The 13,758-nt window shown below is 36.7% G+C and overlaps 2 protein-coding genes across 2 annotated transcripts; one reads left to right on the forward strand and one right to left on the reverse strand.

Moving 5' to 3' along the window:
- The first annotated feature begins 1,045 nt into the window (after window positions 1–1,045).
- Window positions 1,046–12,202, forward strand: LOC106126041 (gelsolin, cytoplasmic). The gene is made up of 19 exons (XM_013323503.1): window positions 1,046–1,177; window positions 1,960–2,034; window positions 2,591–2,777; window positions 3,699–3,814; window positions 4,403–4,580; window positions 5,566–5,660; window positions 6,300–6,416; window positions 6,983–7,114; window positions 7,789–7,897; window positions 8,506–8,626; window positions 8,978–9,110; window positions 9,367–9,505; window positions 9,908–10,002; window positions 10,330–10,455; window positions 10,665–10,785; window positions 11,046–11,194; window positions 11,293–11,403; window positions 11,626–11,751; window positions 12,104–12,202. The coding sequence occupies exons 1-19, from the start codon at window positions 1,115–1,117 to the stop codon at window positions 12,158–12,160; spliced, it is 2,250 nt and encodes a 749-aa protein (XP_013178957.1). The 5' UTR covers window positions 1,046–1,114; the 3' UTR covers window positions 12,161–12,202.
- Window positions 12,203–12,880: 678 nt separating this feature from the next.
- galla-2 (MIP18 family protein galla-2) lies at window positions 12,881–13,674 on the reverse strand. Its single transcript, XM_013323504.1, has 2 exons — window positions 13,302–13,674; window positions 12,881–13,085 (listed from the first exon to the last, which is right to left on the reverse strand). The coding sequence occupies exons 1-2, from the start codon at window positions 13,576–13,578 to the stop codon at window positions 12,892–12,894; spliced, it is 471 nt and encodes a 156-aa protein (XP_013178958.1). The 5' UTR covers window positions 13,579–13,674; the 3' UTR covers window positions 12,881–12,891.
- Between the last annotated feature and the right edge of the window lie 84 nt (window positions 13,675–13,758).

A 13,758-nucleotide genomic window follows, 5' to 3' on the forward strand; every position in this document is an offset into this window, starting at 1 on the left:
TATTACGATATTATCAAAGTTTCAAATATCTTTAGATTCATCAGGAGATAACACTTTCCGAGTAAACCAATAATTAAGATAAACAAATACAGGATGTTCAAATACATGAACAACAATCGATTTATTAAAGAATTAAACTGAATTTTTCAAAGAAAATTTACAATAAAATTTTATTAAAAATTTGTTTATCAACACAACAAACACATACGGTATACATGTCGATGTATTCAAAATTGCTTGTTTTTATAATTGAAGGGGGAAAACGGACAACGGGAATACTAAGATTTTCATTGACGCCCATGGACTGCAATTGCAGAGAAACCGCGGATACGTTGCCGGCCTTTGAAATGGGGATACGCTCCCTTCTTGAATTGGTTAGGAAATACCGCCGAGGACAAACCATTCTACAACGAATTTTCTTCCACTTGAGGCGTGTCATCTGTGTGCTCGTGGTATTGCACTGGATGTACCCTATTCGTGCAACAGATGTGCCGTGCCGTTTTCTTATAGGGAAAGGATGGGAAGTGGAAGTGGACTTTCCGGATGAGAGGATGCATGGAAAGGGAAGATATTTCTGTGCATTCTCACCTCCGTCGATTAAAGGTAGGCAACGCATATACAATTGCGTATGTCTATGGGCAACGATCACTTCGCTACTTCAGCGATTTCAGGTGGCCGCTCGCTCGTTTGCCACCTTATGATATATGAAAGATTGGAGTCCACCACTGTTAAAATAGAAAGTAAATCTTACTAATATTATAAATGCGAATGTTTGGATGTATGGATGTTTGTTGGAAGATATCTGCTGAACAGCCGTTCAGCCGAACGGATCTTGATGAAATTTAACATAGATGTAGAACATAGTCTGGAAGAATACATAGGCTACTTATTATGTTTTTTACTCCGCACGGACGTTACGGGTACAGCTAGTATTTAATGATATTGTCAGCCATAAGATCAATAGCTATTCACTTTTTTATCTTTTATGTTTAACAGATAAGATAATGATTCATATACTAAGATAAGTTACCGGTCTGTGCTTAGTCATATACTATCCAGTGTTGTGTTGGTTCGTTGCTGTTATTTTATTAACTTAATTTTTATTTTTCTTAAAATGGATCATCCTGCATTTGCCGAAGCGGGCAGTGGCGCCGGTATTGAAGTTTGGACAATTGAGGTTTGATTTTTTTTCTTAATCTTTTTCTAATTCCTCTTCTACTCGTAATGGATGACAGTCACCTTAGGGAATCCTTGTCCTGTGCCTAGCGAAAAAGTTGTTGAACGCTGCCAATAGTGATTCAATCCCGGATGTCTTGACCATGACTTTCTTTTCTTACCAAAACCGTCTTCTGTGCGAATTTGCCAATCATTTTTATATAAGAGGAAATTATGCATATCTGGAAAGACTGTGATGTACGACGTTGCTTCGTAACAAATTTCAAGATTCTAAGTTCACGGTGTGTTTTTCGATTTCCGATTTACATATGTACATTTATCCGACGTTCTTACGGTGAAGGAAAACATCGTGATGCAACCTGCACATATCTGAGAAGAAATTCAAAGATATGTGTGAAGTCAACCAACCCGCACTTGGCCAGCGTGGTTGACTATGGCCTAATCACCCTTAACTTAGGGTAGGCTCCGAGCCCCTCGGTGGGGACTTATAGTGAGCTGATGATGATGATGATGATGACGTTCACGGGAAGTAAAAAACTTGCGAAGTAAACGGCTGTATCTTTTGATTGCGTTGGATTAAAAATTTAATTCTTTCACACTTCCAAAAGACAGTGGACCTGAGTATTTGATATAAATTCCAGCTTGATACCTCAACGTGTTCCTGATAAAAAGGGTCTTGACAGACGGACGGACAACAAAATGATCCTATAAGGGTTCCGTTTTTTCCTTTCAAAGTCCAGAGGAATAAAAATCAATTAATTTAAAGTGAAACTATATTTTCAGCAATTCGAACCTGTGCCAATTGAGAAGAAAATGTATGGAAAATTCTTCAATGGTGATTCATATATTGTTTTAAAGGTAAATAATATTATTTAAGCATTTCTATATTTATCTTAAATTAGCTGTCGCCCGCGACTACGTTCCATGGAAATAAAAAAGACATAGTAGACTATGTTCTATATTTATGCCAAATATCATCGAGATCCGATCAGCTGTTCCGGAGATATCTTCAAACAAACATACATCTACACATTCGCATTTATATTATTAGTAAGATTTCAACATTTAATTTGATTTTTGAATTCAAATCACCTACTACAAATTACAAAAAAGAAACTGAATTATAAAATTAAAATTAACACAAGCCTGAATGGTTTATGACTCGCTTAAATTTGGATGTATGGATGTTTGTTAAAAGGTATCACCAGAACGTCTATACACAGACATACAGTGCAGACAGAGATGCGTCAGCAGGCAGTCTTATTCCTTACTAATCTCACTATACAACAGAACGGCTGGATAAATCTCACTGAAAGACATAGATGTAGAACATAATCTGGAAGAACACATAGGCCACCAAGTTTTTAATTACGCAGGAAGGTCGCCTCAGCTATTAATCAAATAACGATTTCAGACAACAGGTGAAGACACGTTATCATACGACGCACATTTCTGGCTGGGCAGTAATACCACACAAGATAAGAAAGGCTCGGCTGCGATTTGGACAATCACTTTGGATGATATGCTGGGTGGGAGAGCGGTCCATCATCGAGAGGTGCAGGGCCACGAGTCCAGTCAGTTCTTAGGATATTTTCAACCGGGTAAGGATAATGGAAACATTGGACAAAGATAGGAGACGATGAGACGACACCGTTGTGTTCCTGCATCTATGACCGGAGGTTTTTAGAAAAAATACAAAGCTAACCTTGCCATGTTTTTTAATTTTAGAATTACTCAGGAATATTGGGGCGTTTATTTATTAACTAGCTGTCGCCCGCTACTCCGTCCGCGCGGAATTTAAAAATAATCTTTTTCGTAGCCTATGTGTTCTTCAAAACTATGTTGTACCTCTATGCCAAATTTTAGCGGGATCCATACATCCCTTCTGGAGATACCTTCTAACAAACATCCATCTAAACTCTTGCATTTACAATATTAGTAAGATTAGTTAAAAACACAGTATTCCTACAAAACTATTGACTGAGTTCTTGACTTAGGTCTAGTCCCTACAGTGACCACGCCTGCTCATGACGTCAGACGTCCTTGTCTTTTTTTATATCATAAGGTGGCAAACGAGCAAGCGGCCACCCGAAACCGCTGACATAGCGAAGTGACCGTTGCCCATAGACATACGCAATTGCATAGACGTTGCCTACCTTTAATCGACAGAGGAGAGGAATCCACATAAAAAAATATATTCCCTTTCCATGCATCCTCTCATCCGGAAAGTCCACTTCCACTTCCCATCCTTTCCTTATGAGAAAAAGGGTGGGAAGGGAAAGAGGACTAAATTAGGCATCCGGGACGTACACTCATCAGACTGTAGTTGGGATTGCTTCCACTTGGCGCTTGTCTTCTGTGTGGTCGTGGTATTTCACCGGGCGAGCCGGGACAATTCGTGCGAATATGTTAAAGCGGGCTCTACCACTGTTAAAGTGTCTGTCTCCACTGTCTATCATAAAGAGGTCAAATTCCTGTACATTTTTACACTAACTAATAATTTTATATTTACTTTGTTGTAGCGATACGTTATTTGGAAGGAGGTAACGAGTCTGGCTTCAACAATGTGGAAACAAATGCCGGAGCAGAGAAACGTCTGCTCAGACTCTCTGGGTGCGACAACATGAGGATCGAAGAGGTACCATTTTTTTCCTTTTATTTAACCTTGCGTAAATATTTGACAGTTGAAACTTATTTTTCAAGCAATTAATCTTATATATATAAAAGAAAGTGGTGTTAATTACAATATTTATAACTCAAGAACGGCTTTATCGATATGCCTGAAAATTGATGAGGAGGTAGCTTAGAGCCAGGAGACGGACATACGATACTATTTATTCTTTTTTTTCCGATTTTTTTTTTAACTTACTAATATTATAAATGCGAATGTTTAGATGGCTGTGATGTGGATGGATGGATGGGTGTTTGAAGATATCTCTAGAACGGCGGAACGGAACATAATCTGGAAGAACACATACACTACACTAATTATTTTTTTTATATATCCACGCGGACGTAGTCGCGGGCGACAGCTAGTTTGATATAAATAAATATGACATTCAAAGTTTTTTTCAGTTTTACCCTTAAGTGTGCAAAATAATAGCGAATAGGGGATGAAAGTTTAATGAGAAAATATAAGATACATTTGAATAGTGTAAATAATTAAAAATGTAACCAGAAGACATGCAAACGAAGGTACATCTAGTAATTTACACCTTACATCCAGGTACCAGCAGAGGCTACATCTCTTACGAAAGACCATTGCTTCATCTTAGAAGTAGATCATGATATCTTCGTATTAATGCCTGAAGGTGCTAAAGCTACTCAGAGACGGAAAATTATCAGCGTTGCGAATACATTAAGAGATGATTATCACAATGGTAGAGCTACTATTGAAATTATTGGTAAGTTAACGGTTAAGTAAGTTCCACAGCATCACAGCATGGAAATTCAGCTCATAAGGACACTAGTATACTGGCAACTCTCATCATTATCACAAGCAAAGACCGGCTTAGAGTCTACTTAATTTAAGGGTAACTAAGTAATAGTCAATTTAAAAGTGGTAGACGCCCAAGAGCGTCGGTGGCTCAGTGGTCAAGCACTTGACTTGCAATCTGCAGGTCCTGGGTTCGAATCCCGCCATGTACCAATGTGTTTTTCGATTTCCGATTTACATATGTACATTTATCCGACGTTCTTACGGTGAAGGAAAACATCATGATGCAACCTGCACATATCTGAGAAGAAATTCAAAGGTATGTGTGAAGTCAACCAACCCGCATTTGGCCAGCGTGGTTGACTATGGCCTAATCATCCTAAGTTAGGATAGGCTCCGAGCCCCTCGGTGGGGACGTATAGTGAGCTGATGATGATGAGACGCCCAATATCTTTTGCATGAATGTACCTCGTCCACTGCAATACTACGACCACACAGAAAACACGCCTCAAGTGCGAAGTAATTCCAACTACAGGTTGACGTATGTTCCATATGCGAAGTTTCCCTTCTCATCCTTGTTTATAAGGAAAGGATAAGATGAGGCTCCCCCTTGATATGTCGGAGAAGTCCGGTGCTACGACCACACAGAAAACACACCTCAAGTGAAAGTGATTCTGCGTTTCGTCATGCCAGAAGCCTTATCTTCTTAGGAAGAAAAGTTGGGAAGTGATTGGGGATTTGTCGAACGACATAGACAAGAGATATATTCTATTTCTATGCGTCTCCTCCGTAGATTAAAGGTAGACAACGCTTCTGCAATTGTTGATGTCTATGGACAGCGTTACGACCGTTTATAACAAATTACTTTATTTTACGATGACTGCTTGTTTGGCCAACTTATACTAAAAAAAATATTGTTAAGACTTAACTCAAATATTGTGTTTTTTTTCTAGATGATTTCTCATCTGACGAGGATATTGCATTGTTCTTCGAAGCTCTAGGATCTGGTTCTAAGGATGATTTGGTTGAAGCGGAATCAACTGCCCAGGTAGATGTTTGTCATGTAATCTTGCAAAATAAATTACCGATTACTGATTGAATTGAAACTTTGCATATATGTATAAATCACGTGATAATACGAGGTACTGATCTGACGATGGAATTGGAGTTTTTTTTTTATATCATAAGGTCGCAAACGAGCGAGCAGCCACCTGAAATCGCTGAAATATTGAAGTGACCATTGCCTATAGACATACGCAATTGCATATGCGTTGCATACCTTTAATCGACGGAGGAAAGAATGCACAGAGAAAAAATATTTTCCCTTTCTATGCATCCTCTCATCCGGAAAGTCCACTTCCACTTCCCATCCTTTCCTTATAAGAAAAAAGGTGGGAAGGGAAAGAGAACTAAATTAGGCCTCCGGGACGCACACTCATCAGACGAAACGCGGAATTGCGTCCACTTCACGCCTGTCTTCTGAATCGTCTTAACGATTTTTTTAATTCCTAGTCTTGTTTTAATTATATAATTTGTTGGCATGGTTACCTTCAAAAGATACGAAACACACAAATGGGTTTTTCAATTACGCATAAATAAAAAAAAAACAAATTCAAACATCTGCTTTTAACAAAGATCGAATCATTTGAAGAAAATGATCATCTTCACACAAAGTTCTATATTGCAGACGTACACCAGAGAAGACATGACAGCGGTCTACTTCTACCGAGTTCTGACTGGTGATGATGAGCTGGATTTAGTGTCACTCAGCAAACCTTACAAGCAAAGGCAGTTGTCTTCTAATGTAAGTAAACCATACCTTGAATACATCTAGTTTACACTAGGCTAGTAATTTAATTGAATGTCAAGTAATGTTATTTCTTACTAATAATATAAATGCGAATGTTTAGATGTATGTTAGAAGATATCTAAAGAACGGCTGAACGGATCTTGATGAAATTTGTCATACATATAGAACATAGTCTGGAAGAACACATAGACTACTAATTAGGTGTTTTTTTTAATTCGACAGTTAATTTAGTAGATATCTTCCAGATCTTCCAGTTTTTATGGTATAACTGGCTGTCGCCCGCGACTATGTCTGCACTGAGTTAAGCATAAACTTAGGATCATATATGTTCTTCCAGACTATGTTCTACGTCTATGACTTTCAGCGAGATCCATACAGCCGTTCTGGAGATAACTTCTAACAAATATCCATCTAAACATTCGCATTTATAATATTAGTAAGAAGAAAACGTGCAAGCGACAAGTCTCGATGGCCATCGTGCGATTCCTGAGATCTCCAAAAACAAACCTGGATTCAACTCTTTCAAGGAACACACATACTTATCCTTTTTTTGTTCCTAGGAGGTGTATATCCTAGACACGCCTTGCTCAGGCGTCTACATCTGGCTTGGTAATGACCTAGACGAGGAGATCAAGAAAAACTATTACCAAATCGCACAAAAATATCTAGATATGAAGGAATATCCATCCTGGGTAAGTTATTTCAAATTAATTGTGTTAAATTTAAATTTACCCCCTTCACTACCCTTCATTTGGGGTAGGCTCCGAGCCCCTCGGTGGGGACGTATAGCTGATGATGATGATGAATTAAAATCTAGACAAACAATATCGAAATAAACGTTTTTAATACATTTTTTTTTTACAACTTTTGTCTGTCTGTTTGTGCCGGCTAATCTCTGAAACGGCTGGACAGATTTTGACGGGACTTTTATTAGCAGATAGCTGATGTAATAAGGAGTAACTTAGGCTACTTTTATTTTAGAAAAAATCTTTTATTTTAGAAAAATAAAGCAACGTCTAAGTACCAATATCGCGCGCAGCACAAAGACAGAATTTCACCCAAAGTCGCGGGCACAACTAATCTATATATATAAAAGAAAGTGGTGTTAGTTACACTATTTATAACTCAAGAACGGCTTTACCGATATGCCTGAAAATTGGTGAGGAGGTAGCTTAGAGCCAGGAGACGGACATAGGATACTATTTATTCATTTTTCGAATTTATGCCTTGAAGAGCTGCTTTTTATTTTACTTCTCTATATATTAAGTGTTTTTTATATTTCCACGCGGACGGAGTCGCGAGCGACAGCTACTTATACGATAACAAAACATTACGCCAGTGTAAACTTGACTTTATAATTCACCAGGTCCACGTTACCAGGGTAGCAGAAGGCAACGAGAGTTGCACTTTCAAACAGTACTTCCATAATTGGGAGACTATTGGTGCTACTAACTCCCGTATGGTCTCCGAATCAGGTTAGAGAGGGACAGTAATATGAAATTGTATTAGAAAGAGATAACAGTAGTTCGCAGTGTTGCGCGAATGCACCTGCCTCTTTCTTTCATTTACTTATAAAAAAAGGTGGTTTTGCAGAAAAAATCTGCAGGCGTTCGTCTAAAAAATTCTAACTTAACACAGTTTTCTACGGACAGTTACCTCGCTGTTTTAGCGAAAAACTGAAGATCAAACATAGTTAAGTGGAAGTAATTCCGCGTTTCGGATGAGTGTACGCTTTGGAGGCCTAATTCCAGTCTTCTTTCCCTTACCACCCTTTTCTTATAAGGAAAACGTAGATAGAAGGGGATTTGAAGGTGTAGGGGGACGCATAGTAAGGGAAAATATTTTCTCTTAGTATGTCTCCTCCTCCGTCGATTATAGTTCGGCAACGCATTTACATTTGCGCATCTATGGGCAACGGTTCGCCATTTCGGCTAATTCAGATGGCTTCCTCGTTTTACCTTGACGGCTTGGCCGATTTTAATACAACTTTATGCGTACATTCAATAGCTCTGAGTATACTAACCATTTTTTAATTCCGGACAGAGTCGCGGGCGACAACTTTATGTATATTAAATATTTTCAGATGCTGGTTATTTCTCTGGTGACGCTGAAGAGTCAAATGCAGCTGGCAAGCTGATAGGAAAGAGTGCGTCTGCGAGGGGATACATGCCAGATACTGGGGAAGGAATTTATACAGTCACACGGTAAGTCAATCGATACAACGGTAGACGTCAACTATCCGACATCCGCAATTGCAGATGCGTTTGCCTTAAGTCGACGAAGACGCACAGAATTTCCCCTTCTTTTGCGCCCCCTCCTCCGTCAAATCCACTTTACATCTCATCATTTCCATATAAGAAAAGTGTGGGAAGGGAAAGCGGACTAAAATTTGACTTCCGGAACAACACTCATCAGACTATAATTGGAATAGCTTTGCACTTGAGGTGTGTGGTCGTGGTACTGCACCGGACGAGACCTATTAATGCAACTGGAGTCTAAAACTGTTAGAAATGTATTATTTCAATGTAAATGTCTAATACAGTTCGTTTTTCCAGTATATCTGGTGAGGAAGAAGATATAACTGACCAGATTATTGAGAAGCCAGTGTTATACGACAACGATGTGTACGTGGTGAAGTACCAGTACGATGACAATGGTGATGAAGCTTATGTCATTTACGTGTGGATTGTAAGTTAATGAAAAAAAATCAAAAGTATATTTACTGTCGAAATATACTTATAATTCTAGTAAACGTAATTTTGCTATTAAATTTTAATAGGCGCATTTTTAAACAAATTGTTGGAAATCTTATGTAATTCAGTTTACTGTTTTTAAAAATGGAATAAGTGAGATGAAAATAGCATTTTAAACTTTTCAACGGTTATGGTTAGGAATACGATTATCTTTCTTTTATTGTTTTTTTAATAAAATTTAATTTTTGCAGGGAGCTAATGCTGACCCATCAGATAAAGCGGCGGGAATCGAAATGGCTGCACAAATAGATAAAGAGGAAGAAGCCAATGTTAACGTTGTAAAAGTACCACATGGGAAAGAACCTAAACATTTCTTGGCTATATTTAAAGGTAAAATAGCGTTGTTATTAAGATAAATATTAATCTGCTTATATTATCTCTAATATGCTTATTATCTTTAAAACAATTAAAGAAATAAATAGATTTAAAACTTGTCTATAAAAGGAAAATGATTCATTTGCTTTTCGTATATTATTTTTCCGTGAATATAAATGTTATTAATATTATAAATGCGAATGTTTGGATGTATGGATAGATGGATGTTAGTTAGAAGTTATCTCCAGAACGGCTGCATGGATCTCGCTGAAATTTGGCATAAATGTAAAACACAGTCTGGAAGAACACATTGGCTACTAATTTATAAATTCCGCTGAAACGGAGTCGCGGACTACAGCTAGTGATAGATAAATTTAATAAATAGAATCTTTTAAATTAATTAGTAATTTAATTCAGGAAACTTGGCTGTATTATATGGGAGTAAAGATGAAAAATATAAAGCACAGAATTCAAAGAAATCATACGACGAAGATGGCGTTAGATTGTTTAGAGTGAGTAACTGAAACATATAGTCATCCTTATCGTTGCTTTAGAAAGGACAGAGATAACAATATTTTTTACTGCATTTTTCAAAAAATAGCAAAACCACCGTTGCCTATAGACATTTTCAATTGCAGATGCGTTGCCTAACTTTAATCGACGGAGGAGACATACAGAAAAAGGATATTTTTCCTTACTATAAGATCCTTCCTCTGTCAAATCCATTCCTTAGGAGAATAAAATTAGTACTTCCGCACGCAAAATGTCAACTGCTCGGCGCAAATGTCCTGGAGTCGATAAAATAATTGAAACGGTTTATACATGAGTTTACTTTCCAGGTGGAAGGCACGGAACTGGAAGTGGACATGAGAACAGTCCAGGTGCCCGAAACTGCTGAAGTTCTGGAAGATGACGATGTATTTGTTCTGGAAACTGCTGACAAGATATATGTGTGGCATGGCAAGGTAACCTTGAAAACATTAATGTCAAATTAAATAAACAGCGCGGCGGCCATTATGACAATTCGATTTTTTTTATTTTATGTAAATTGTAAGAGAAAATTGAATGATTTTGTAAATTAGTAGCTACGTGTTTTGTTACTAATATTTTTGTATTTTAGAGTTAACTTTTAATATATTTTGATTTGGAAATCAGTTTAATGTACTTTCAACAGGAATCGCAAGAAACGGAGCAAGAAGCAGCTACAAACTTCGTGCAGAAAATTCTTGGCGAAGAGAAAGAGATTATTACTCTAAACCAGGGAGAGGAAACTGATGATTTCTGGGAATTTTTAGGTAAAGTGTGACAAAGATATGCTAGAGAATATATTAAAGTCTATTATGATGGCTATAAGACATGATATTTTGTGCCTATTTGAATATCGCCATTTTGGCACTAATAATATAGATAAAATAACTTGTCACGTAACATTTAAGAAACACGTAACGTTTAAGGAAAGAAGACAAAGCTGTCATTTCCAAGCAAACCTATTTATAGATATCTCTACTATATCATTCTCTATATTTACTAAACTTATTTCGAATATAACAAAAAGGTGGTGCACCAGAAGAGAAGGAGGATTCATCAGGCTGGAAGTTGACACTCAACCGACGTGTCACTACGCCGTTGAGTTTGACAGCTGTCACTGTCAGTGTGACAGGAAAGATTGACTTCGAGGAATTGCCTCCGGAATTCACGCAACAGGTTACCAGAAACTTATTTTTATACTTTTTTTTTGTAAAAAAATAAGAACATGTTTTTTGGATGTGTGTTTTTTAACAGTGAAACCTTTTTTTTTTCAGGATTTATCTGACGATGGAGTCTATATCTTGGATACAGGAGAAGAGCTGTACTTCTGGAAGGGAAAGAACATTCCGGAAAGAATTAGGATGGCTAAAGATAGTATTATTGAGGTATAAGTTATCCCATAAACATATAACAACCCAATAATTCCTTTAACGATTAAAAACTCTTTAAAAGTTAGGCCATAGATATATTGTTTATTTTACTGTCAAATAATTTGTCAAACTCATGATTTGACCGACAGTTTATTTGCTTTTCAATGTTGCCATATGTAAAATTTTTATTTCTACTGTTGGCAATACATTTAATATATTTTTATATTTATTCACCAGGAATACATATCAGACGATGGTTTAGACAGAACTGTGGACTCGGCTATCGTAGTCTCCGTGCGTCAGGGCAAAGAGCCTGCGGTGTTCAAAAAGTTATTCCCAGACTGGGATGATGATATGTGGGAGGTTGGTAGTTTTATTTAACACACTAATATAAAAAAAATAAAACAATAAAAACAGAGAATTTAGGCAAAGTGAGAGATGTGCCAGGAGTATGCCGAATAGAATTCCGAGTCTTATGCTTACCTTTCTAGGTTATGAGTTCGACATTTAAGAACGTTTGATATGTTACGTAGAAAAACATTAAAATAATCAATAATTTTATTGTTTTTATCTATATTTAAAAGGATGGGTAAGTATTTTTTATTATAATAAAGCGGCATAAAAAATTGTCGCGGTCACTATCGCGCCATGTCAATGTCAGTTATGGCAGTGACGTCATATCTGTGCTAATTTTTTTTAATCTGTTATTTTTCAGAACCAAACATCATATGAGGACATCAAAAACGAAACGAAAGCCGCGAATTCCAAATAAATACCGAAGGATATCAAAATAAATAACCACAAAATATTTTTTATTTCTCAATTTACTATATTAATAAAAAACATCACAAATTAATTGATATTTCTTACAAATATAATGATAACATTTTAAATATTTTTATCCAACAAGAAGGAGGTTATCAAGTCGTCTGTATCTTTTTTTTATAACCTTCTCAACAAAATCATGTACTTTTAATAATATAAAGTATATTCTGGGTAACAGGTTAATTATGTTGATTATAGAGGCTTATCTAAAACCAGAGTTTGTTGTTATTGAAGGTTGTTGAGACCTGACAATGACTCTCACTCATGCTGTTAACTGTCGCAAGCGACTCCGTCCGCAAGGAATTAAAAAAAAACAATTCATAGCCTTTGTGTTCTTTCAGAATGTGTTCTATATGTTTGCCAAATTTCATTAAGATTCATTTAAATATTCAAACTTTCATGAGACATTACACTAAACAGATATATATACACCGATGTCCGGGAAATAATACCAGTACCACTCATCCTGATGAAGGGCCCCCGATGGGCTCGAAACTAGTTGATGCCGCCACCGGACGAATATATGTCAGTGTTTAGCAGTTTTTATATATCAGTTTTAGATCCATTCAGCCATTATAGAGTAATCATTCACATTTATAATATTAGTAAGAAGTAAGATTAATATTTTCCTTTCCTTATGATATCAATAAAGAAATGCATAGATATATTTTATTTTATCTATGCACCAGCTGCAACACATTGATTTATAATCTGCACAAGATTATTATTCTCTAACGCGGCTGCGACTCTTTCTTTATCAGCCAGTTGCTTATTCACCGCATGTTCAGAGACATGGGTACCTTCTGATACTTCCACAGTTACTTTGAAACGACTTGGCAATGCTCGGAGTAATTGTACTCTGATGGATAGACCTGAAATGAAGGAGACAGTTTAGTATTGTTTTCATGAAAGGGCCTCAAGTGGAGGTGGATTTGATGGAGGAAAGGATGCATAGAAATGGGAAAAATCCTCGTTCTGTGTGTTTCCTCCTGCCATTTCGGTAAATTCAGGTGCTCGTTTGCCATGTTACCATACTAAAAAATACTAATAACGCTTAGAAACATTGCTAAAACGTTTTGTTGACTCACCAATCAAAGTAGCCATACTGCAATGTGGTATCGTAGGAGTAAAATAAACAAGCACTTCATTTTTCTTATTATCTATTGATATATTCTTTTCCTCCACAACCCGTAGTTCCTCCAACGTTAAAGGATGTTCTGGGTCATTGATATTCCGAATTAAATCGAAAATTTCTCTTTCGTCAAACTCGTCTGTTATCTCTTCATCGTGATCTGCTGATGTTATTTCCCGTTCTGATTCCTTCTCGTATACATTTGGATTAACGTTATCTGCTACTTTCGTCATTTATTCGATGGTAAATTGTTTTTTTCTTATAATAACAATGTTTCCTATTTTTCACGAAAACAAAATAAGATTTTTGACAGTTCACGTTTTTTTTGTCAATTGTCAAAAGTTAAACAATTCTTACGTTTAGAAATTTCATGAAACTCTGAATTTTTTTAACCGTAATAATATTATGCAAAC

This window comes from Papilio xuthus, unplaced genomic scaffold, assembly GCF_000836235.2.
Source record: "Papilio xuthus unplaced genomic scaffold, Pxut_1.1 DF825355.1, whole genome shotgun sequence".
Lineage (NCBI taxonomy): Eukaryota > Metazoa > Arthropoda > Insecta > Lepidoptera > Papilionidae > Papilio > Papilio xuthus.